Raw genomic sequence first — 26,589 nt, forward strand, 5'->3', positions numbered from 1 at the left:
ATCAAAAGCAACCCAAATATCAACTGAAGAACAGAATCAAATTAAAGCCTTATTGTCTCCACCTGGCATGCAGAATGGATTGCAGATATAGAGTGAGGTTTCCCCACATCTGAAAGTGAGCTTAATTCCATGTATTAGAAGTTGGTTTTGTGAGAGGGGCTGACTGTGACGATTTTAGTGGTTATTAGGCTTTGGTCTGCTGTAGGCTGTTGTCTGCAGTAAACATGCACAGTAATATAGTCACCTTTACCCTGAGCTGCTAGGATAGAATTCTGCTCAAACAATTAGCTCTTTTTATGTGTCTTTAGGTGAATTCTGAAGGCAGAGATGGCTCAGGACATTTGGGTAGCAGAAAATCTAAATGTGTGGTGTCATGGATAGCATGATCTGAACTTTACTTGGGTTCAGATCCCTCCTCAGTCATGAAGATCACTGGGTGACTTGGAGTCTTTACAGGATTGTTGCTGCCCTTCAAGCGTACCCTAATATCTTCTGCAGGGAGCACGTCACCTTGCCCTGGCAGGTCAGGGCTGGGGAACCTGTAGCCTTCCAGATGTTGTTGAACTCCAAGTCCCATCAGCTCTAACCAGAATGGCCAATGATCAAGGACGATGTGAGTTATAGCCCAGTAACATCTGAAGGGTCACAGGTTCCCTACCTGTGGTATAGGTGATATTGGAAGGAAGTCAGTGGAGAGGAGCAAGACTGCCTTCCTGTTTGCATTTTCACATGGAAATGTATACGCACCAACACCTCCCTTGTACACAGTGAAACATAGAGATGTGCTCTCACCAACCCCGTGTTAATCCGTATAATTCTGGACATGAGTTAAGTTCACTTTGAAGTGCAAAAAATAAAGCCCCAACCCTCTTCTTTCATCATGAGATATCTCAACTGCTCTGTCTTTCCCCAAACAAAATGAGACACAGTCCATGGATTATCAGAAAAAGGCATTGTATTTGGGCTTACATCGTATTTCAAACTGATTTTGGTTTCAAGCAATCAAATCTGAAAGTCTATTTTATGACATAAATGACCCAGACAACCGTAATTAAAGAAATGAGAAAACAAATCTCTATCACACCTAATATAGAAACCAAGGCTTGCACTCTTCCACAGGAATGCTCCAGGGAATGTTAGTTTCAGCTGCTTGAGTTTGTTTCTTTTCCTTCCCCCTTGGGGTTGTTACTAACAAAAGCTCCACTGTTTGTTTAAAGCAAAGCAACAGTCTTTTCTGTTTTGTTTTTGCAGTCTTACAGCAGCAAGTTTCATATCACCAGTAGGAAACACACATGCATGTACTGCAGTCAGACACACATACACACTCACAGACGTTATACAGTAGCCTGTTGCTGCTATCAAAAGAGAGAAACACAGACACTCCATCCGTTTAAGTGGTCACCATTAGGATCATGCTAAACTTGTGGACTAAAAAAAAAAGAGAGAAAGAAAGAGAAAAGAAAAAATACTGCACAGGTCTTCCACATTGAAGCTGCAAGTTATCTGTTTGCAGTGGATGGAGTTCTTGCCTCCATTTGTTCAACAAGCATCGCTGAAAACTGAAGGCACGCTGGCCAAAAAGACAGCCCTGTTGTGTGTGTTTTGTTTTGTTTGTTTTTTTCATTTTAACTAGCGTGCTGGCCTAAAGTTGTAAAGTCCCTGTTCTGTTGCATTGTAGTACACCAATTGAATTTAGAGACCACAGTACTGGAAAAAGGCAGGTCCTCTGCCAGGAGTCTCAACTCATATTCATCAACTGAAGGAATACATTTGCCTTTCTTTTTCCCCCAAATAAAAATAAATTTAAAGTCACCATCCATAACCCGCTTTTTGCATAAACTGCTATGTTTCAGGCTAGCAGTTTGTTTGTTTTCTGGAAGAAACTGGTCCTTTATAGTCACCAGCTTCAAGGGGGGGGGGGGAATTCCTACAGGTTGCTCTAACCAACAATGCACCAGAGAGTACAGCACTGTATCAATTCAGGGGTAAAAACCCAAAGCCCACCCACATCTCTCTGGGGATTCATTTTAACCCCTCAATGGCACTGACTAGGCAAACCGCCAGCGCCATCAAATGCCACTGGCTTCTGGGAAGACGCCTGGGAAAGGAGAGGGAGGGGGAAGAGATACATGAGCACCCCTTGTTCTCACAGGGTCAAGTTTAGTCTTTCTGATAATAAAATAAAGCAGGTATTGAAAACCTTTAAGAAAACAACCAACCAAGTAAACCGTCACCAAAATCAGCAATAGGAAATTTTTTCTCTCGTTCGTTATATGTATAAAAATGATCTCGCTCTTAATCCTAAGCCCTAACCGGATGGAGGCAATTAAAGGGGGGGAAGGCCCGGAAGCTTCTGCCCCTTCCTCCATACCTATTATTTAGGGGTTATTCCCAAAGTTACATCTGAAGAAAAAGCTGAACCAACTTGTTTTTGGCTGAAGTCATGTTTATCCTTTTGTAGAATAATATCCCTTCTCGCTTTGCTTATTTTAGCTGGGGGAGGTATTGGCAAGAGAGTTTGGCGAGTCCTGTTCGTTTATGGTGTTCAGGAGCACACAAACAGGCTGCCGGGGGAGGTGGTGGTGGCTGTGCTCTTGATGCTGCTCATCCGGGGCATTGAAAAGCCCTTCTTCCTCATCTCCATGGGGAGGGTGGCCACTGCAGCTATCGCAAAAGTCCATGGGCCCATCATCAATGAACCCATCCAACTCCTTGAGATCACCATCGTGGTGGCCCTGGTTGCAGATGCAGATTTCAATGCCCGAGTCACCGGTGAACCTTCGGTGTCTGCCCGGCGTCTTGTCTTTAGCATCGGAGAAGGCGTTGTTGTGGTCTAAGCTTTCTGAGTTGTAATCCTTAAGCAGTTCCTCCTTGCACTCTGACTCCTTGTCGGAACAGGGCGCGTGGTCGGCCGTCTCTTCCAACTCTGCCCCACTGCTGGAGTTCCTTCGCTCGCCACTTGTTGCTTTGGTGGTTGATCGCTCAGCTAGCGGGGTGGACGATTCGGGGTTCCCGGTGCTGGAGGAGGCAGTGCTGTCCGTGTTTCCATTATTGCTTCCTGCTCCTGACAGAGAGCCTGTCTGGGCTGGCTGTAGGTTTCTTGTATCTGGTGCTGCACTGCTGCCGCCAGGTGGAACGCATTGCTGATGTAAGGCACTATATGGTGGGGGAGGGGTCGGAGGTCGGTTCACCACTTCCTCATAGGGAGGTAGTAAATAATTTGGCAAAAATCCTAAATGGGGAGGCAGGGAGGACAAGTTAACCTCTAGATTACCTAAATAGTTCCAACTTTATAAATGTTGTCAGAAAGCACAATTGAAAGTAATTTAACAACACTTTGGAGTTAACTTCAACAAATTATATTAATAATAATAAAAATATTCTGTCCTGATTTGGCTAAGGAAGCAGTCGATTTTCCATATGTTACAGCTGAAAGAAACTAAGGCAAAGCAGTGTGTAGCATTCAGAGGGAACTATTAAAGTAAGGAATGTTACATCCCAGAGTCAACTGGGAGCTGATTTAAATTGTCTTCCCCCTGATTCTGTGCAAAAGGAGAGAGAGAGAGAGAGAGAGAGAGAGAGAGAGAGAGAGAGAGAGAGAGATGGTTCTCTCTCCTCTATGTAGCATTTTCTCAGGGGTCCTACTTCTCTTTTTCCATTGCCTTCTACTGGGTGGCTAATGTTTGTTTGTTTTAAAGTAATAAAGTATTAATTAAAATTGACATGGGCAAAATGAAGTAGCATCACCCATCATTACATTTATTCTTGACAAGAGACCTTGGGTGTGGTGCCCCTCTGCCACACTACCATATTAGCTATTCTGTGGTGCCTCTTTTTTAGAGACACTCATGTTGTGTCAGCTGCAGAGGAAAAGGTGTGGGAAGTTGTTGTTTTTTTAAAAAAACAATATCAGCCTTGTCACTGCTGCTGCCACTGCACAGATTAAAACATGAAGAAATCTGTCAATCCACTTCCTCCTTTTATGACAGCCTAACCAACCACTAGAGATGGAAAACAAGTCCAAGTAAAGCACTGCTCTACAATGTTCAGAGGGAAACGAATTCAAATCTCTCCCTCTCTCTCTCCGACCCAGAAATTTATCCACAAGATTTAGATTGTGCCCACACTAGTCACAGAGTTATCTGTGATTGTGTTTCAAGCTAGTGTAGCCAAGGTGACAAGGACCGTGTGATGTCTCCCAACATACTGCAGTATACTACATGGTCCTCTCCATCCACCAGCAGACTTCTCTGCACCCATCCCCACCATCTTTGCTGTGAATTTCTGTTGCGTCCACGACCCCCACCCAATATGCCAACATCTTGCTCTTTGCTCTTTGAAAGGCAGCTTGCTCCTTGCATGCAGTACATACGGAAATAAAATGGCAGGGTGGAGTAGTTATGAGCTTCACGATAGGCAATCAGGTTAATCTCATGCTGCCGTTGTTGTGCCTGAAGTCTGTGTTTGGCGCGCCGGTGATGGCAGACACAGCAGCAACTCAGTATGATGATGATCGTCCATACTAGCCAGAACCCTATGGAAAAACCAAGAGTAAAAAAGGCAGGGGGGAGAGAGAGAGAGAAGAGGAATTTTACTAAGAGTGTTTCTTCTTCAGGAGAAAGAGGTTTCAAAACTATGAAGGCATTGAGGTGGCCTTTTGAAACAAGTGTGCGCCTACTGCCAATCTTGGCACAGGTCACCGTAACAAGATATAAGAGGCACTTTTCAGAGACGTAGACTCAGAAGATCTCACCCTAATCTCCCACATATGCTTCAGAAGTAAGGAACCTCAGGTCCACAGGTCAAATGTGGCCCTTGGGACCCTTCATAGGCCACGTCCCTCACACCATCCCTGAGTGTTTTCGTGTCTTCTCTTTGAATTTTTAAAAAAACAGTTCTAGTTTAGAAAGGGGGGCATAAGAGGTTTATAAAGGGATACATGGTGTGGGGAAAGTGTGCAGGTAGATGTTTTTCTCCCTCTTGCATAACCCTAGAACTTGGGTCATCTAATAAAATTGACAGATTCAGAACACATGAATGGCAAACACTTCTTCACACAATGCATACTTAATTTACAGAACTCACTCCCAAGATACAGTGATGATCACTCTACTATGCAAGTAAAACAATGATAACATTAAAAGGCAACAAATAAATGTTAAAACTGTCAGTTTTGAGTGCAAAGCCAGAAATGTGTGAAATGGGAACAGCAGTTTGGTGCGAGAAAGCAGTGCTGAATCCCAACTACGGTTGCAAGTGCCATTTTATTTTGCCTTCGTCTCCCGCCCTGTTGCAGATCCCAGATTAGGAGCTGAACTACTCTGCTGCAGCTAAGAACATAAAAAAGGAAACCCATGGCACCTTACAAACCAATTCCCACACGTACAGTGCCCCAAACATGTTCCCCATGATGACTGCCATATTTTGAATAAGTCTGTGTCTGAGTAAATGTGCCCGATTTGCTTAATACTGTATATGTAGCAATTAACTGAATATCTTTAAGGTGATATAGGGACCTTTGCCTGTTAGATTGCTGTATAGTTCTACATTTGACTGCTCCTATGAACCAAAGCACTTGAACCCCAGCAGACACAAGGAGGTACCATTATGAGATCTGAGTCAGTCACTGCCAAACCACCTAAATACAGGTGTGAGTTCTGTGTTGTGCAGCTGCTTTGCACTGACAATTTGATAACCTAGAAGCTACCAGACTCTCAAAAGGAAAGCTGCAACTGCATGCTTAAGTAGACAGGTGAATCCCCATTTATGCAGGGGTTACGTTCTGCCCCCCTGCACGTAGGTGAAATGTGCACAAATGGGGAGCACACCGCTGCACCTCCAGGTCATGAGCAGACCTTCCCCAGAGACCAAAGACAATGTCCTCTTCGAGCTCTAGGGCGAATCTCCTTGCGAGCTGGATGCACAGTGGGGCTTTCTGGCTAACAGCTGATATGCAGCAGCAGCAGTAGCCACTTTCCCCCACATCAGCTGTTAGCTGAGTTGCCTCAGCAAAGCTCCGCTGCATCTCCAGCTGGTGAGAAGACCCTCCCCAGAGCCCGAAGAGGACATCCCCGCTGGGCTCCAGGGAGGGTCTCCTTGCAAGCTGGAGGCTTTTCAGGTCCCCACCACCACCTCTGGGTTTCCAGGGCTACACGTATGTGCGGTCACACGTGAATTGAACATGCGTAAATGAGGGGGTGCCTGTTTAGTTCTGATGAAGAACACCACCCCTGTTTTCTTACAGATTCTCAGGCTGGCATCTAATTTTGCAGGAAGAGTTGGGATATAGGGGTGGGAAGCATCATCAAATACAAGGGGGGGGGGAGAGTCAAGCTTTCAGTCATACTGAAAAAAATATGTGGGACTTTAATAATAAAAAGGTAAGAAGACCTTACATTCCTTTCTTAAATAAATTTTTATTGGGTTTTCACATTCAAACAACAAAAACAAACAAACAAACACACAAAATAAAACTGTGAATTTCAACACTAATATAGGTACATCTTATTCCCCTTTGCTCTGCTGAGCTATGACTTCCCTCCTTCCCAGCCACAGGCTTTCTTATTAAATCTCCTCTCACAATCTCTTCCAGAAGACCTTACATTCCTAATTAAAATGATTTTTTTTTTTTTGCCCCAAGGAAACATGTAAGGCATTATGCCATTTTATTAAAGTTCTACATGTTCTACAGGAGTGCCTGGCGTGCTCTGGTCCATGGGATCACGAAGAGTCAGACACGACTAAATGACTAAACAACAACAACAACATGTTTTTTCAGTACCAAAGGATTCGGTCTCACTCTCCTTTCATTTAGTTTACAGGACTACTTCAGATAGTACACAGCAACAAACACACATTTGCCACTGAGTATATACTCATCAGGGCACTGTGATGTAGCTGCTTTGTGTCTGCACCTGTATAATATATACAGTTGAAAATACATGTATCAGCATTTGTATATAACACATTTTACAGGTGCAGGAGCTGCTTTCATATCCCAGCTTTAGCCTGCCAAAAGTTACTGAATTTTTTTCAGGCTTATCAGAGTGTACAAGTCCATTAAAAAGAACCGCTTTATTTGTTTACTAGGATATTGTAACCAAGGTGTATTTCTGACCATGGTGGCATCTACACACATATTAAAAAACACTGTGAAAATGCTTTTTTTAAAAAAAGGTTTTGAAAAATACATTGAATTTGGCAAAGCTCACTGTCACCATATAGTGTCACATTTGTATATTGCACTTTACAACAAATCTAAAACATTTTATTTGCAGCTGTATAACCGAGTCCACAATCTAAGTCAGGCTTCTTCAAACTCGGCCCTCCAGATGTTTTGAGACTACAATTCCCATCATCCCTGACCACTGGTCCTGCTAGCTAGGGATCATAGGAGTTGTAGGCCAAAAACATCTGGAGGGCCGAGTTTGAGGAAGCCTGATTTAAGTGGATCAAGAAAGGGATACCATCAACCTATGCTCATTTGCAACTCATTTCTTTTTCCAACTTGGAGACTGAATAATTCAACATCCAGCTAAAACAAATGTTTTGTCAGCGGAAGCATTTCTGCTTGCCCAACAAAATGACCTTCCCTCTCCTCCCTGTGTGTTGTTATTGGGGGGGGGGGTTTCAGGGGAGATTGGGAAGCCCTACTGAGCTAGCAGGAGCCCTTCTGCTGGCTCCCACTAGCGGAACTACATTGTTGAACATGGCCCTGAACTCCTTGTTGGAAAATGTAACACATGAATACTACTTAATTTTAACATCTGCTTTGATAGCAAGATATAAAAAGTATTTAAAGGATGGCACAAATCTCAGAATAGTGGCTGCATGCTTGTCTCTCTAAGACCCCTGACCATTTCTTCCCATCTACTCCAACTGTTTTCTTCCCCCGTATATTGGAAGCATTCTCAGCTTTTACCAATGCAGGACTGAAATCTGTTTTAAAGGTCAGAAGCACCTTCCTTTGAAACAGGCTTTCTGAACCAATTGCCCTCCAGATGTTTTGGACTAACAATTTTCACTAGCTCCTGACAGTACAGCCATGGCAGCTGGGGGCAGGCGGATTGCAGTCCAAAAGACACCTGCTGGGTGGCTGACTTACAAAATGAATAGCCCTGCCCAGAGATGTAAAGTGTCCAAACATTTTGGAGGCATGAAAAGGAACCACCAATCTTCTAAACAAAATAATACAAAAAGCAAACATTTATGTTTATATTCTATGGAAACTAAAATATATCCAAGAGGTACTGTTGGGTATATCTATGAAACTTACACATGCTTTCGTTTTATTAGACTATTTAAAATATAACTGATTTTAGAGATAGCTCTGCAAGTTGCTGTACTTAAGATGCTATGTAGCAAAATACTATGCATATTTATTTGGATGTAAGTCTCACCGTGTTCAGTGGGACACAGTAATAATCCCATGTAAATGTGCACAGAATTGCAGCCAAAGTATATTTTCGTTGGGAAGAAAGTTCCTTTTCTTTGCTACAATGCTGATGGATTCCATTTTCAAGTTTTACTATACCAACTTATAAACAGCACCACGCAGAAACAAAATAAATATTTTTTATAAAAACATTCAGAAAATAAACATGCCTATATGTTGCAGTGAGGAGGAATTAAAGAACCTTTTAATGAGGGTGAAAGAGGAGAGCGCAAAATATGGTCTGAAGCTCAACATCAAAAAAACTAAGATCATGGCCACTGGTCCCATCACCTCTTGGCAAATAGAAGGGGAAGAAATGGAGGCAGTGAGAGATTTTACTTTCTTGGGCTCCATGATCACTGCAGATGGTGACAGCAGTCACGAAATTAGAAGATGCCTGCTTCTTGGGAGGAAGGCAATGACAAACCTAGACAGCATCTTAAAAAGCAGAGACATCACCTTGCCGACAAAGGCCCGTATAGTTAAAGCTATGGTTTTCCCAGTAGTAATGTATGGAAGTGAGAGCTGGACCATAAAGAAGACTGATGGCCGAAGAATTGATGCTTTTGAATTATGGTGCTGGAGAAGACTCTTGAGAGTCCCATGGACTGCAAAAAGATCAAACTTATCCATCCTTAAAGAAATCAGCCCTGAGTGCTCACTGGAAGGGCAGATCCTGAAGTTGAGGCTCCAGTACTTTGGCCACCTCATGAGAAGAGAAGAATCCCTGGAAAAGACCCTGATGTTGGGAAAGATGGAGGGCACAAGGAGAAGGGGACGACAGAGGATGAGATGGTTGGACAGTGTTCTCGAAGCGACTGGCATGAGTTTGGCCAAACTGCAGGAGGCAGTGGAGGATAGGGGTGCCTGGCGTGCTCTGGTCCATGGGGTCACGAAGAGTCGGACACGACTGAACAACAACAACATATGTTGCAGGATGGGAAACTTGCAAGATTCCAGATGTTGTTAGATTCCAATTTACATTAGCTCCAGCCAACACAGCCAGTGGAGAGGGATGATGGGAGTTGTAGTCCCACAATGTTTGAAGACTACATCCCTGCTATATTGGAACTGAGAAGCAATAACTTGCTACTCTCTCTTTTAAAAGACATATTGATGTTACACTTTAAAGTAGGTACCGTTTCACCTCATTCCAAGGGTCACAGTAACTGAAGATAGTCAAATTTACTCACCCTTAATTACAGAATGGCATTTTTTTTGGCGCGAAAACCTCCACGCTCCATTGCCGCTTCGCTAGACGAAAAATTCGCTCTACGAAGACACTCGTAGAACGAATTATTTTCGTCTAGCGGGGCACCACTGTAATTGTTTTATATCCTGGTCTACCCTACTAAATAAGATTATTGAAAAAATAGCATAACTCAAAGTTTATTTATCTAATCAGACATGCTTCATTAACTTGAGAAACTAATTGATCATTTGCACAAACTGAAACAAGCTTCTCAACTCTTTCCACATGTTGTATTGTTCCACCTTTGTGTGCATGCACTTTCAAACACTGGTTTCATTCACAATACAGAAGAGAGGAATCTGAGGCAATGTTGTAAAAAAGACTTTGCTAGTATTATGCAGGAAAAATTTGGAAACTCCCAGACCACAGTCCTACACTAAATACCTGAATGTTGTGTATTCTTTAACAATTGAATTTACTTTTATTAATTAACATACCACAATGCCAAATGGGCTTCTAAGTGCTGTACAATATATAAATACCAACATCATTAACATACATCGTCATTAAAGTGTGCAAAAACGTTTCCTAACAACACCCTAAGAACACTGCCATGCGATAATCACAGCTACCATGAATATTGTCCAGTCAGCAAGATTTCCTATTTGTTGAATTGCTAAATCTAGAAAAAAAAGTATCTCCAAGTTCCTGAGAATGGTTGGAAGCAGATATTGCACAGTGCTAACAGTAGGGTCTCTGGAGAATACAGCAGTCAGCTGGCAGTGAGGCAATGAGAAAATGCTTAGCTTATCAAGAGGGGGAAAGCTCAAGGACCTGTGTTGCCAAGAAACCTTGCAAATTGAAAAGCATCAAAACCACTGAAGACAATACACAACAAAGATAGCTGGACTACAACTTCTATCATCCATGCCCATCAATTTCCAATCTTAGGGTGTTTCCAAACAGTGGGATGCTGGGGTTTTTTTGGTAAATGTTCCCACCTGCTACCCACACGGAGGTTGTGCTAATCTCTGTACTGAAATCTGCTAGTTCAAACATCATAGACTCATAGAATTGTAGAGTTGGAAAGGATCCAAGAGGACCATCTAGTCCACCCTCCTGAAATGCAGGAATCTCAACTAGATAATCTAGCAGGGTTAGTGCCAGCAAGCCCAAATCAGCAAGAGTTGCACAAAACCCCTATACCAGTTGATAGCACTTTCTTTCACTACTTTGCTTTTCAATTCCATGTTAAGACAACAGTGCAAGGCACATAGATTTGGGGACGGACGGACGATGACGACTAGTGTTAAAGGCCGTCTGAACTTCTAGCAGAAACAGAAAGCTGCCATTGCTCTACAGTAGTCATCTCTGGACACAAAGTCGCATTAGGCCTTAGTAACACCATATAATTTTGTCCTGGAAGATACTAAAATGGTTTCCACTCTTTTGGACTGCAAGTACAAATAAAATGCTGCCTAGGGTTGGAGTTTACTTCCTTGGAAAACACAGAAAATATTGCCAGCTTTAGGAACCAATAAGCCAGGGCTATGTATCTGATTTCAACAAAACAACAACAGCCAAATTATGGAAAAATAATTCATCTGATATGCTTAGATAATAGAAATTTAGCATTTCTTTGTATTACATTTATTTTGTACAGCTTGCTCTGCTTCCAAGATGAAGGATTCCAGTGAGTTCAGAATTCATTAATTTTTTTAGAAAGGCTAAAAGGAGGGCAAGGTGGGAACATGGAGGGAGGCTGTGTGAGGAGGAGAGCAATGGAGCAGCAATTTGGAGGCAGGCAGGGGCTCAAGCCATGTCTCAAATCCCCACCTAGTTTTTGTGATTTCTCCCAATACTGTCAATGTGAATTTTTCAGCGTTTACTGTAATACAACACCTCTTTTCTTGAGGAGACCAGAGGAAGGTCTATGATGCTCAAAACTGCATGTGAACAGTCCTATAGGTCCTTGGGGATATAACAACCAGAAGGATATATTTCTGTTTCCCCAGTGGCAAGAATCCAAGCAAAGATCTCACAAAGGAAAGTGCCTTTTACTCTTGCAAAATGGGAAAACATGTTTTCCCCTTTAGCGCTCAAGAGCAGGAACAGAATAGTCTGCCCTAGAGTTCACAGTAAACTTGGGTGGATGCCACTGCTTTATTGGCAGGAAACCTCATTGCAGCTAAGCCAAAACATGTAGCAAATCATTTCTCCGCCTGCCTTAGAAGCATGCTAGGTGATGGCCTTGGCTTCAGGCTATCTGGCCCAAAAGAAGGTGAAATGGGACATTTTTGAGAATTAGTGTAGAGCAAGTGTGGGGCAGCTGCTAAGAGCCTGTGCTTGGAACTGAGCTGAGAAAGGTCCTGGTTCAAATCTCCCCTCAACCGCATGTTTAAGCTAAGCAACTGAGGTAGAAATGTATGCAGCTAATTATGGCCTTAGGGCATGGGTGGAAAACTGGATCTGACTGGTGGACTGGAGTATTATCTCCTTGACCCTTCACAGGCCAAGTTTGACAGGTGGGTGGAGTATGACACCTGTCAGTCACCAGAAATGACCACGACATCAGGTAGCTTCGTTGCTTACAAGGGTCTTGCAGAAGCCCCTTCTGAAGCACTATCTTAGGCTGCGCTTTGATAGCTCCACAGAAGCCCTTGACAATCAGCTGTCAGTTTTCAGAAGTCTCACGGGCCAAATGGGGGTGCCCAACAGGCCCAAGTACCCCACCCCTGCCTTATGCAAACCACTCACAGCCCACTTTAAAACATGGCGGAAATAATGCTGGCCTACATGCGGGTGGCGCTGTAGGTTAAACCACTGAGCCTAGGGCTTGCCGATCAGAAGGTTGGCGGTTTGAATCCCCGAGACGGGGTAAGGTCCCTTTGTTCGGTCCCTGCTCCTGCCAACCTAGCAGTTCGAAAGCACGTCAAAGTGCAAGTAGATAAATAGGTACAACTCTGGCGGTAAGGTAAACGGTGCCGGCTCCCTCAGCCAGTAAAGCAAGATGAGGCCGCAACCCCAGAGTCGTCCATGACTGCACCTAATGGTCAGGGGTCCCTTTACCTTTACCCCTTTACCATCAGGAGTCTTTTACTGGACACGCAAAAAAAGAAAAGAAAGAAAGATGGGGGGAAAGCATCAGCTGTGAGGATGATACAGTGAGGGGGGGAAGTATTTGATCCCCTGCTAAATTTGCCTGTTTGCCCTCTGACAAAGAAATGACCAGTCCATAATTGTAATGGTAGGTTTATTGTAGCTGTGAGAGACAGAATAACAACAGGAAAGACCCCAGAAACCCAGAAGACAAAAGTCAGAGATTGATGTAAATTATAATGCCTCAGACAGGGCACTGAAAATGGGTTGAGGATAGGTGTTCCAGCATGACAATGACCCAACAGGGGCGTCTTAGCCATAGAGGCTAGTGGCACGGGGAACCACAGTGCCACATTCTAGAGGGCGCCAGAGAAGAGGTCCGGGGGCCACGTCAGCGGCTCGGTAGGGGCAGCAGCCTGCCCGCCGCAAGGGAGAAGGCAGGAGGAGGCGATCGGCGGCAGCGAGCGTGGTGCGCAGCAATCAGCCCTCCCTTCCTCTGTCCATCCCTCTTTGGCTGCTGTGTGCGCCCCGCCCGGGAGGCAGGCACAATCCCTAGAGGCCGCCCCTCTCGGTGCTGCAATTAGTCGCAGGAGCACTTCTCTAGCCTGCCGCTGAGCAGGATTGGAGGGCGCAGGGTGGCCAGGAAGGAGCCTGAGGGGTCCCCCTGGAAGGGATCCATGCAGAAGGTGGGCGTGGGGGGCACTAGAGGGATCCCTGCACCACGGCACCAGACAGGCTTAAGACGGCCCTGCCCAAAACACACAGCCAGGGCAACAAAGGAGTGGCTCAAGAAGAAGCACATTAAGGTCCCGGAGTGGCATAGCCCATCTCCAGACCTTAATCCCATCGAAAATATGTGGAGGGAGCTGAAGGTTCAAGTAGCTACATATCAGCCTTGAAATCTTACTGACTTGGAGAGGATCTGCAAAGAGGAGTGGGACCAAATACCTGCTGAGATGTGTGCAAACATGGTGGCCACCTACAAGAAACATCTGACCTCTGTAATTGCCAACAAGGGTTTTGCCACCAAGTACCAAGTCATCTTTTGCAAAGGGATCAAATACTTATTTCACTTATTATAATGCACATCAATCTCTGACTTTTGTCTTCTGGGTTTCTGGGGTTTTTCCTGTTGTTATTCTGTCTCTCACAGCTACAATAAACCTACCATTACAATTATGGACTGGTGGTCATTTCTTCGTCAGAGGGCAAACGGGCAAATTTAGTAGGGAATCAAATACTTCCCCCCCCTCACTGTATGTGTCTGCCCCAGCCAGAATTCTGGATTTTCCTTGCTGATCTGGGCATACAGCCTTTTCCAAGAAAGCATAAAACCAAGAAATCTGGGCAGCCTATTTTGTGAAGCTAGAATGCAACCTTTAATCCCTGTGGACAGACTTATTACATAAATAAGCTGAATAAATATCAAGAGAACGTGTGAAGGTCAGAGTAAGAGAAAAATAAATTATAAAACAAAGAAACATTTAAGCTGGCTAGTTTCTTCTCTGGCTAGTTTCTCTTGGGACTTCCAAGCAAGGTTATAAAAAGTCCAAAAAACTACTGTACTGGCTTAAGTGAACTGGAAACTGCCTTCCCTTTCCCACTTACCTCCAAAAGGAGGAAGTAACCTGTAAGCAGGACAATAGAAGCACAGGTTTTTGTTTTCTTTTAGATAAATACACCCCAAAGCAGGCACAACCTTTTCTCCTCAAGTTAAATGCTCAACCTGCTTTAATATTAGGCAGGCTGCGTTTTCTGTTGTGTGTTCAGCACCACCTGAAGACCTTCCTTTTTCTACAAGCCTTTTAAAGGTGAGATTTTCCCCAGTCTACATCTGTATTGGAATTGTTTTTATGATGTTTTGTTGTTTTATCACTTGCCTTTGTGCTCCTTTGTGAGGAATGGCAGGAAGTAAATTAATAATCAATCAATCAATCAATCAATCAATCAATGACGGTTAGCATGGGGAAGCATTTCTGTGTATGAACACAGTGGAGAGGGGAATCAGTGGGGCAGATAGCCCAGTGACTTAGGAAGGATGCAGGGTCTAGGGCAAGAGTGGGCCAACTGCTCCTGGTTCTTTTCAAACTGATTAACATGCCCCAGATTTGACATAATGAATATTTCTACAGCAGATTATCACAAAAGGCAAAACAGCAGAGGGCAAAACAGAACCACCTTCCTACTTGGATGACTTTTCCTGCATGGTACTGAACAATATAGTTTTACCAGATGCGCATCTTTTCGTAACTGCTATAAATTAAGTTAGGAAGGGAAGTCACATGGAATTTCACTCAAACATGAACAAGGAATAGATTCCCCCGCACCCCAGTATTTTCCATTTCAGACTAAACTATTCAACAGCAGTATCAAATGGAAAACCTACGCCATGCCAAGACATCAAGTTCAGAAAAAGACACAAAACAAGAAAATCAGATACAAAGATTGGGCTGGAGCCAACTAATGAGCGCTGCTACTTAGTGGAAGCCAGTGCAAGCACAAGAGAGATTTTTGCCCACTGCCGCCCCCATGTGCCCTGCTCATAGAAAGAAAAGTGATGGTTTATTTTATTAATTTATCAATACAAAGGATTCAAGAGTTTAAGCAATAGATTTTGGCAACAAGATATTTCAATACCCGCTTCATCTTAAAACAAAATTGAACTTGGATCTAGCTAGCACCATCTAGCTTTAAACCCAATCCACCTGCTTGACATATCATGTATTTTACTCTTCCCTCCACCCCTTAACAAACACCACTGATTCGGTTTCCCATCAGCCTTGCTCTTCAAAAGAGGGAAACTTTGTTGGCTGTAACCACTCCCAACAGCTAAAACATGGGATCATGTTTCATGAAGCATGTCAGGTGAAGAGAGATTCTCTCTTTCAGCCCAATACTCCTTCCCACAAGTTAAAGTGGTAAATAAAGTTAAAATGAACAGCAAGACCTATGAAAAGGCAGGGAGGTTTCAGTGCTAGGGTACTGAGAATGGCAACAAGAACTGTTCACCTTCTAAAATCCACTTTGGTGCTTAATTCTGTGCTCAATGTGCTAAAACACTTTGCGTACATTTTCAGGAAGACAAAACACACTTCCTTTCAGCTGATTAAGCTGGATGCTTCCCCCAGCCTTTCCCAACCTGGTGCCCCCCCAAGCTTTGGATTACAACTCCCATCAGCCCCATTCAAAGGCAAACCCACATTGTAAATAATTTAAAACAGGGGTTCCCAAGGAATGAATGATGGAAGCTAAGTGTCATTCTTGCAGAACTGTAAATAGCTGGCACATGTCACATAGCTGGAAGGAGAGAATTCTTGCCATGGTCATCACCTGATTATCAAGCAGCAATGCTGGCTCAAGAAATATACCTAAACCATGAACCCCATCTGTTGGGGGAGCACAACTTCATCCAGAAAAGGTTGTACTTCTACTCCAGCTTGATAGGCCCACCAGCCATGAACATCTCTGACTTGAGCTTCATTTTACTGGCCCTCACCCACTATTGGCTCCAGACACCTGTTCAAGAACTTTGCTGCCTCACCCGAATCCAAGAAAAAAGTGGGCATCCTGATGACATCAACTAAACCTTGCACAACCTTTCCCAGTAATTTCATGCAGATATTAAATAACATGTGAGACAGAATAGAAACTTGAGGCACCAGACAGGATAATCCCCCTGGGGTGGGAAATCACACACCCCTAAACCTGACAGGTGGTGCAGAAAGGTACACTGGATGACTGGAGAATTAGCAAGGACACACACACACACTCCCCCTGTGCATCTCTAGGTCATGGCAAGGGCAGCCTGGCTGAAGTGTGTCAACATAATCATGTTCAGTTTCAGTCTGGGGAGGGACACCTATCACCCGCTCTTACACCTTGTCTCTGGATAAAGCCAAAAGTGGATGAAACTGAAATGCCCGTGACTCAGATTATGAAAAGAATTTCACTTCTGTTTATAAAAACAAGAAACTTACACCAGAGTTCATAATAGTAATTGCAGCACTGAGACTGTCCACAGCAGTGGCCTGTTTCACAGATGTAGCTTTGATTGTTGATTCCTATGCAGGGCTCTTTGTCCTAGAATGTAAGAGAGGAATAGGTTAGTGACACTGCATTTTAAAATGTGAAGAAGGCCCAAATACATTAAACTTGGACTAAGCCTCCAGTTGCTTGCAAGACATGCATGAGCCCAGGGCTTAAACAGCTGCTCAACGTCACAGATTGCCTGCAGCTGTTTAGGTATCTCTACTTTCCTGGATATCAGTCAGTTCCATGGTGCTCCCAAACCCTACCATCCATCATCAACCTTCCAGGCTAGGTTCCTACATGAAGAAGCAGCACACATGAGATGGTAGAATGGATTTTACCTCTTCAGTCTATGTGGGGGGGTTGGAGTTGGTTTCTGAACACCCCTCTGCATTAACCAACCCACCCCTAGCTCTTTAATTAGAAAGTTAGGACAGCATATAGAGAACGGGACTAGAACACTCTTCCCTGCTATGCTAGTTTTCTTCTGTCATGGGGTTTCTTAAGCTGCTATTTATATACAGTAGTGCCATCTATGCCAGATGGTGTTCAACTAGGGTTCTGCATTCTAAAAGGGGAGACACACAAGGGAAACAACAGGTGTAGAGGAGGCAGAGGTAAAGAGGGTGGGGATAATGTGTTACGGTTATTTCAGTTACATTAGGGTATGGGAACAATTAGAGGGAACATTAAAAATGGTATTCCCCTTTCTTCAATCTGAACTAGCACCATTCTGCTCTAAACTTCACAATCTTATTGCTACACATATAGATTAGTTCTCATTTCACCTTTCTCCAGGCTTGTCAGCTCCTACGTTGCTCTAAATAACTGCACCTATATTTTCCATACCTTGATAAATAGTTTCCCACTTGCAGTTTGCATAATGCAGGCATCTGTTCTGCACTTCAGTGCTGAACCTCATGCCTGGGCATCTATAGCTATAATTGTGATCCAAATTATCAGAATTTAGAAAATGATACTTAGGTCAGACAATGCAATCAAGCATTCAGATTTCCACCCCCCTGCAAATAGGAATATTTTACATTAAAATCATATAAGGTTTTCATTTTTAATGTAACAAAAAAAAATTTGGCTAGTGATTTGGTACATGAATTTATGCCTAATGATGAAGGGACCCATAGATATTTTCACTTTGGTATATTGAGGCATAAAATTTTATGACCCACTCATTGTAAACTGTTGTAAACGGGTGGTTTTTTCAGCTTCATGTATTGCACTTAAAGAATCAGAAAATAGAATAATTGAAGAGAGGGCAATCTGGGTTCAATTAGATCAAAATAACATTTACTACCATATAATCCTACTCTGAAGTAATTCTTGCCTAATTTGCAGAACTTTTAAAATAAAATAAACATTCCAACAAAATATCTTCCTGGAATACTCCTGCAGTCTAGGACAGAAGCCAAGTCAGTCATACTTTTTCATCATCACATACCGGTAATCCTCCCTGAAGGCCATCTCTGTGGACAGTTATGAGATGGAAAACAACTACCACCCAATGGCAATGACCCCTCTTGCCAGAGTGTAATGTAGGGCAGAGATATAATGGGTGTTTAAGCAATTTCTGGAGTCTTTGTTTTATGTCCTGGAAAAAAATGCACAGCTTAACCATTGCACTATGAAAAGCTATGCAAATCTAAGTTACAGTATAAATCATACAGCAAAACCAAGGTGATGTTAGAGTATTTTTATAGTAGGATCAATATGCATGAAGCTTTATGGTATAAGAGAAAAAGTGCAGTCGCACGATCAAGTTTGTAAAGATTCAGGCCTAGGAAGATCCCCCTGTCTTCCAGAAAGGCAATATATGTCTTCAATCATCAGGAACACATATCCAGCTTCCATCTGCCCTACCCAGCAGGGTAAGGGGTGATGGGATGTGTAGTCAAACAATGTCACAGATTCCCTGGCTTAAACGCACATACAATACAAGCAAGTGGCTGCAGAGCTGTGTCAGAGTGCACAGTGTCAAGAGTGCCCAACATGAAAGGCAAGCCAAGTTAGCTATAGTATAATCACCACTAAAGTGAGCTCTTAAAAATTTATTAGAAATCATCATCATCATCATCATTATTTTAGTATTTCCTCTGAAAGGTTTAAGCATACCCACCCCATTGTTATTTTGAAGTTCCCCCCTGAAAACCACCATCCTGGCTTTGGATCAAGTAAATAAAGCTACATGCTGTGTTATTCCTAAAGGAGACTCATTCTATTTATGGATCTAGACATGGGCATCAGCATTAACATTCCCACCAACACCCACTACCCCAGTTAGAGTTAGCACCCTCCCTCAAAAGCCAGACATCTGACTTCATTTTCAAAGTGCCCATAAAGTGCTAAGATAGTTTCTAAAAGAAGAAACATCTCCTGCATCCTTTCACAGCAGAAGGGGCACTCCTCTATTTCACCCACAACAGAGTTCAAAGAAATCATGTAGCCTTTAGCAGACGTTTAGCTAAGACTCCAGCTGAAATTAAGTATCAAGGCTGCCTGTGGTCCTTGAAATGCTATCTTCAGCTGCATTCCATTTTACTTTTAAAGATCCGAAAATTAAAAAGTTTTCCAGAACAATGAACAAAGTAGTCACATTCTGTACTGTCCAGACATCCCTTGGAACATCTACCAGGAGTGTATGATGAAGCACTTTCCAAAACTAGCCTGTGGAATAGGGAACTGGTCATGGGAGGATAAAGACCTAAGAGCCTTCAAAGAATGGCAATGTACTACAGCTTCCTTTAATTTCTAAAATGCAGCTCCCTCACACATACACACACACACACACACACAAAACAATTCATGCATGATGCAGGGGCAAGTACAATATGGAGCCACAGCCAGTTACAGCTTCCTGACAAGTGTGCCTGTACAATGAGTGCATTTGTTGTATTTGCATTTTACATTTGGACAGATGAATCAGAAGGCAGTGGGGAAGGAAGAACACAAGGCAGAGAAAACAAGGCGGGGGATGCTTCCCTTTTCCTCCCCATTCTTCAGGGTTTTCTTGTGTGTTTTTAAAAAAAGTTTTCCCTTTCCCATTGGTCATTGTTTACCTTACAGTGCTGCCTGAAAATGTCACTATTCGCCCAGGCTTGCAGAGAAGTGCTGATTTAATGTATGAAGTACAATATGATTTTCCTATCCTGCTGTTTTATTATATTGTTTAGTATATTTAGTGTACTGTTCTTAATTTTACTTGTTTAAATTATTTTAGTGCTTTTAATTTGGGCTTTTTGATTACCCAACCTTGAATCATCCATTGATGAAGGGTGGGATAGAAACTGAAATAATAAACAAACAAATGGAAAGGAAAATCAATATGCCAGCTCAAGGGCTAGTGTGCTTTTCCTGTTCTGGGGCCATGTCAGGTGAATGGGAAACCTTTGGATCCCAACAGATCAAAAGCCTACCCTGATCTTTATGACCAGAGTACTGATGTTGGAGGGAAAGATAGAAAGATTTATGTAGCTGCAACAAGAAGTCCTCTATGGCAGGCATAGGCAAACTCGGCCCTCCAGATGTTTTGGGACTACACTGGTCCTGTTAGCTAGGGATGATGGGAGTTGTAGTCCCAAAACATCTGGAGGGCCGAGTTTGCCTATGCCTGCTCTATGGGTAGACTTTCTGCTCCACTCACAAAGAGGGAGATCACAAAAATGTATGGCATTGGGACATTAAAACATCTTAGGTATATGCTCAGAAATGTACAACAATGACCTTGTCCATATATGCATGATTTTCTAGAAAATGGAACCTGTTCAGTTTCATTTCTTTGGGCTTTTTTGAACCAACTAAAAGTTAGTTTTACAGATCACATGTTATTTCAGGTCTACAGGAGAAAATTAAGGGTGTTAGATCTGAACAGCCCTCAACTGAACATTATGGTTTTATAACCTTCAATTAAGAAATTAAGATGCAGTTAGTGAATATAGCATATTCTCAAAACCTGCACATTTTTTTTTAAGATGTGGCAATTTGCATGCAAAATTAACAATGGCTTTAAAAGTATGGAGAAATGAATTAAAACTACACTTACGATGTACAGAAGAACTCGTATCTCTGTGTAGGCAGACCTGTGTCTGGAGTACTTCTATGCTATGATACTTCATAAAAAGCTGTTGAAAGATTACCTGATTCACAACAAAGCTGTAGACATGATGTGCAGCTGAGAAAATATCCCTTACAGCAGAAAGGTCTGAAGCTTAATCCACTTCAGACCACTTTGCAGAACTGGTAGAGCTTGAGCTGGTTTTTCATCTTCACAATGAGCCAGTGTGAAATAAACTTTAGTATAGTTAATATTTAACTAGAAGTATAAAGTTTCTCTTATTGCTTTAACGGTACCAAATCTTTCAGACATGCTTCAATACCAATCTAAATTAATAATAAATGTTTGATGCTATGCTACATCTTTCTCCGTAAGGGCCTCTTGTTTTTCATGGGGGCTTATGGCTATATTCAGCTACTGCTTAAACAGTACTATGTGGAAGAACACCTGACTGGACAAGCAACCCAAGCAGATGCTCGGGGAGGCAATATTTTTAGGGGGGCCAATGAAGCAGCACACAATCCAAAAGTGTTTATAGGATCTGTTACAGAAAATGCTGGGGCTCAGCTTTCAGGTTCCAGGCAGCAACAGAGTTGCGCTCCAGCAAGACTCTGCAAGGATCCTGGGTCTCGCTCCTTAGTCATGCAGTGCAACTTTATTGAGCAACAAAACAAGATAAAATAGACCTAAATGGATGACCACATGCAATTCTATCTACATTAGCATTGCCTTTATACGTATGCAACACAATAAAAGACCTAGAAACACAGGTCTCCCTCATGCATCACTCAATGCTACAGCAGAAGGTATTCTTGATTGCAAAATACAGAAGGCAAGGTATTATTGATCGCAAAATACAGAAAATTAGTCTCAAATATGTGGTCTGAGTCCCAGCCTCAGATGTATGCTTAGCTTACATGGTTTGAACAGAAGAGAGGGAGAAAGAAGAACAGGAAACAGACAATACTTCCTCCTTCCCTGAAGGTAAGGGGGCGTGACCTAGCTGTACTTTGTAAAATTACAGCTCTGTGCTCCCTAACCCCTTAATTTACTAACTAGTATAGAAATGCACTGTGAGCTTTGGTGGCAAAAACTCCCAGTGTCAACAAACCACAAGAACAGCATGAGAGGTGGCTGGAAAGAAAGGAGGAAAACCTGGAGTGCACTTTTCTGTTGAGGGAAGATATTATCTCCCTAGCTTACCCTTACATCTAAAGCAGAAAAAATGGACTTGCAACATGTTGTAGCGCATCCCAATTCCTGAACAGTCCTTCTGTTTAGGGCTCCAGCTAACGCAGAATAGGAACTGCTCAAAATAAGCTTCTTTTTAAAAAATCTCATGACACACAGCCCCTTTCCCCACTATACGGGCTTGAGCAGGCCCATTTCCTTTCTCCCCCAGTCCCCTATTCCCCGCTCCTTTGTCTCAACTGCTTTCAACTATAGGCCAAAATTGATAAATTCACAGTGTCTGCAAATCTTCTGGCTCCTCCCACAACCCTGAAAGCTATCTTTATAAACCAAGGTTAGTGAATCTGTGCCCCCCCCCCCGGATACTCTTGGACTCTTAACCCCTGTCAGCTCCACCCCACCCAGCATGGCCAACAGTCAGGGATCCAACAGTCCAACAGCATTGGAGGGCCACAGATTCCCCACCCCTGCTTTAAATGAATAGGCATGTGAATGTGTGGTGCCACTTTATTTCATATGCCAACAGTAGTGACTCTTCTACATGATTATTATCTCCTGACAGATCTCTATGGAAAGAGTTTATTACATATAGGTCATATTCATGGCCTTGACTTCTTTGTGCTCTGAGTCTTGACTGTGCTGAATCTCTTCTTTGTACTATGCACTGTTACAGTTCTCTCTCTCCCTCTCTCTCTTTAATTAAAGATTTTAATTTAGGGAAAAAATAGAGAACTACCACAGAAAGCACTGAGAAACCTAACTGCTTCAAAGTGCTTCCAAAACCCAGCGAGCCCAGGAACATCACTTACTTTCCACTAACCTTGCCCAGAGATAGACTCACCACTGCTATGTGACCAGTACATTTGTAGACCCTTGTCCAGAGACTGCAGAATATTCTACACATCCAAGTTAATTGATGTTCAATCCTGGTAAAGGTTTTTTTTGGGGGTGGGGGGTGGGGATGCTCAACTCCAACCTTCTTAGAAGATGGAACATAGGAAGCTGCCTATGCTATGTCAGACCATTGGTCCACCTAGCTCATTATTGTCTACACTCACTGGCAGCCATTTTCCAGGGTTGAAAATAGGGCTCTCTCCCAGCCCCACCTCTATATGCCGAGGATTGGACTGGGAACCTTCTACATGCAAACCACTTGCTCTACCATTGAGCTACAGCCCTTCTCAAGGATGAAGGCAAAGCATGAACACAGTTCCCCACTACCAGAAATTATGCAATCATGTTTCTTCCATTTGGAAAAATTGCAGGGGTCAGCAAATGCAGATTGCAATGGATGGGCCTCACCCTGGTAAAACTACCTTCACAACTGTGGTATATCACCTGAAAAGGACATGTTAAACAACGAAGCAGAACCAGAGTTCAAAATCAGCAGGGCACCAGGCACATTTTGCGCCTAAAGATTCTCCACTTGCGAGCACCTCTGGGTGACTTTTTTGCGCCTGGCTGACACTCAAGGATTACTGAAATGTACAGTGGTACCTCCGGTTATGAACTTAATTCGTTCCGGAAGTCCGTTCTTAACCTGAAACCGTTCTTAACCTGAGGCGCACTTTTGCTAATGGCGCCTCCCGCTGCCGTGGCGCCGGCGTGCAACTTCCGCTCACATCCTGGGGCAAAGTTCGCAACCAGGAGCACCTACTTCCGGGTTAGCAGAGCTTGTAACCCGAAGTGTTCGTAAGGAGGACGGTACGTAACACGAGGTTCCACTGTACGTGTTTTGAAGCCTCTTAAGTATATGTTAAGGAGTTTAACAATAAATAGTGTTTTGAAAATCGAAGTATGATACCAATATTTTTACTGTAAACACCAAATTAAACATGTATTAACAATTTCTGCTAAAAATGTGATGTTAACAATGTGTTACTTATGTGAATTGAGTATTAATTCATGCTTATCAAAATAATAAAGTGTTGCTGACCCCCTTTCCAGTGGTGACTAGACATTCTATTTTGGTGCCCACAACTCAGGTCCCAGAAGCCATTTGGCTCCTAGCTTTTTTATCCCAGTTTCAAACACTGATCAGAACACTTTCAATTGCAACTTTAAAAACAACTGCTTAATTGTCCAATACTGTAGTAACAAACTCAGGGGCCTAATTTGGATGACTGAGGCTTCATAAATCATCAGAGTTTAGCTCATCAATTTATATTTAACCAGAGTTCCCTAGATTTGGACATAATGGGCAAACAGATACTAAGATCTGAAGTGGTACACAAGTGAGGAAAGGGAGGGGCTAGGAAGAAATGCTCTGCACTGAGCATTGTCAATAAAAATACTGTTTGTTTGTTTGTTTGTTTGATATACTGCCCTTTATCCAAAGATCACAGGGCAGTTTACAATATAAAAACACATAAATACATAACGTAACAGACCAACAAACCATTTCACAGCAGGAGCACTTTAAAGCTAATGTTGATGGCCACACAGTATAGCCTGAATGCCATTACACTAAAGCTGCAAAAGCTACAACTTCAGCACTAACAAAACAAATTTAATGCATAACTGTACTTCTCAACATCTGCACTCCTCTTCCAGTTTAAAGAGAGATCACAGATTCCTGTGTATGAATGGGGACAGGTGTGTGACAATGGATTATGGCATCAAGGCATTCACCTTTTCAAAAAGATGTCTCAGATAGACCAGGAAGGGCAATTATCAGGTACTGTCAGGCATCTTGACATACAGACTGGTAAATATGCTGAACATGAACTCTTGGCATTATCTGATTTAAATGTACATCCATTTTTGTGACAAGTGTGTTGCATTTTTGTTGGGTGGCCTTTCTGTGATTGGGTGGTCGCTGTCCAAGCATTTAGTTTTTTTAACACGCTTCTGTTTGGGGTTCTTCTTCCACTTCTCGTTTTTAGAAGTGGGAACCTCTGTTTCAACAGACCAATAAAGATCAGGCTTACTAGCTGCTTTGCTTTTTCTATACCTGGTTGCAATCCTGATTCTTACCTCTGACCAACAAGAGGACCTTGCGAGGGATCGTGAGTCCCTTGAGCAAGGGGTGAACTTCCAAAAGTCTCCCCTGAGCTTTCTTATAACGACTGCAAACTTATTTTCTTCAATAATATTATTTTGTTTAGTTAAATTTCACAAGCATCTACTTGTTAGTGATTTTTAGACGATTTTGTCCAAGACAAGTATCAGGAAAGAAAAAAGTATAGCTGCTTTAAAGATAATAAGCAGCCTAAGGTGTATCTTGTGAACTATTTCTGGGCCAAGCTTTAGCTATTTGATCTAGTCATACTGAAATAAGGTCCTATTGTTTACAACTCTAAAATAGCTTCAGAAAAATTAGAAATCAGTTTATTTTCTAACATATGCACTAAACTGGCAGATATGTCGCTAACACAGCACAGGGAGCTTATTACATTTACATAGGAGTTTCCAAACAGCTCTATGCTATTAGTTCAAGTAGACAGCAAGGAATAAGGCAACTGCTTTTGCTGCTCAGACTGGCCCTGTGAACCACAGACAGGAGCAAACAGTAAGCAACTAAACAGCTAAGGACAGCTAAGGACAAAGAGGAAAATAAGTGAAACAAAGAAAAGGTAAGCAAACTGGTTTCAGAAACTGGATTGCCTCCTTTGAGGCTTCCCACATCAGTAAAGAAAGCTTTTGCAAAGCTAACATAACTGAAGCCCAGAAGGTACCCAAATTTCCTTTATGGAAATATACATGGATTTGAAAGATTTCTAAAGACACATAGCTATCTGTTGCTGACGTAATTCCAACAAGGTCAATTGGTTCAATTTCAACATTTCTTGGGAGGCTTAACATGCATACTTCCCAAACTGATGCCCTTAAATTGGCAGCCCACAACTTTCCTCTTCTCCAATAGAACTATAACCATATCCGAATCTTAAGCTTTACTTAGAACTTTACATATAACCTAAATTTATTCTGCCCGCTTCAAGTAAGCAGAGCAGTCAGTGGCAAAAGGTCATTGCGCCAGAGGTAGTTCTTGTCTCAATTCTTGAACAGCATTGTGTAAGCCCAAATAAAAAAGATTTGGTTTTAAAAAATAAACGAGGTAACTGCAAACAAAACAGCCGTTTTTCACTTTTTTGAGTGCTTTTTGGAAAGTAAAACTGACAACACTCACCATCAAAAAAAGAAAAGAAAAGAAAGAAAAAACTTTAATGTTCACATACCTGCAATACCTCCAAACTTCACTTGCTACACTTATTTGCCTAAGAACATAGGCTAGGTGATGTGTACAAGTAATCAGATGTTGTTCCTTGAACAAATGGCTCCTGGACTAAGATGATTCAAATTTGGTAGAAGCCGGCTGCTGCCCACCAGGGAGCAGCTGGGTGACTTGCTGCTTTTACTCATTCCAGGCTATGTATTTTGGTTAGTAGTAATAAAATTATGAGTACTTTAAAACTCCAGCACAAACACCACAAATTCAGAAACAGGTTTAAAAAGCATGTGCACTGTTAGCTCTGACAGTTTCTGATTAGAAGCTGTTGACTGTTTCTTGTTTACTCTAAACCAGAACTCAGCCAAAGCACAAACACGAAACACAAATCAGCTTTAAACCCCTAAAAG

The 26,589-nt window shown here is 42.5% G+C and overlaps 1 protein-coding gene and 1 non-coding gene across 6 annotated transcripts in view; both read right to left on the reverse strand.

The window, feature by feature from the left end:
• Positions 1 to 937: 937 nt before the first annotated feature.
• Positions 938 to 26,589, reverse strand: part of WBP1L (WW domain binding protein 1 like) — a 59,628-nt gene continuing 33,976 nt past the window's right edge. For all 5 annotated transcript variants that reach the window (XM_033149781.1, XM_033149777.1, XM_033149778.1 and 2 more), the window contains exons 2-4: positions 16,703 to 16,805; positions 4,373 to 4,534; positions 938 to 3,232 (exon numbers count right to left, since the gene is read on the reverse strand). In XM_033149781.1, coding sequence (XP_033005672.1) covers positions 2,490 to 3,232; positions 4,373 to 4,534; positions 16,703 to 16,805 — 1,008 coding nt within the window. In that variant the 3' untranslated portion in view covers positions 938 to 2,489. The remainder of the gene's footprint in view (positions 3,233 to 4,372; positions 4,535 to 16,702; positions 16,806 to 26,589) is intronic.
• On the reverse strand, positions 23,201 to 23,364 carry LOC117047685. The gene has a single exon (XR_004426747.1). It is a non-coding gene; the product is annotated as a U1 spliceosomal RNA (small nuclear RNA).

Source organism: Lacerta agilis, chromosome 5 (assembly GCF_009819535.1).
Source record: "Lacerta agilis isolate rLacAgi1 chromosome 5, rLacAgi1.pri, whole genome shotgun sequence".
Lineage (NCBI taxonomy): Eukaryota > Metazoa > Chordata > Lepidosauria > Squamata > Lacertidae > Lacerta > Lacerta agilis.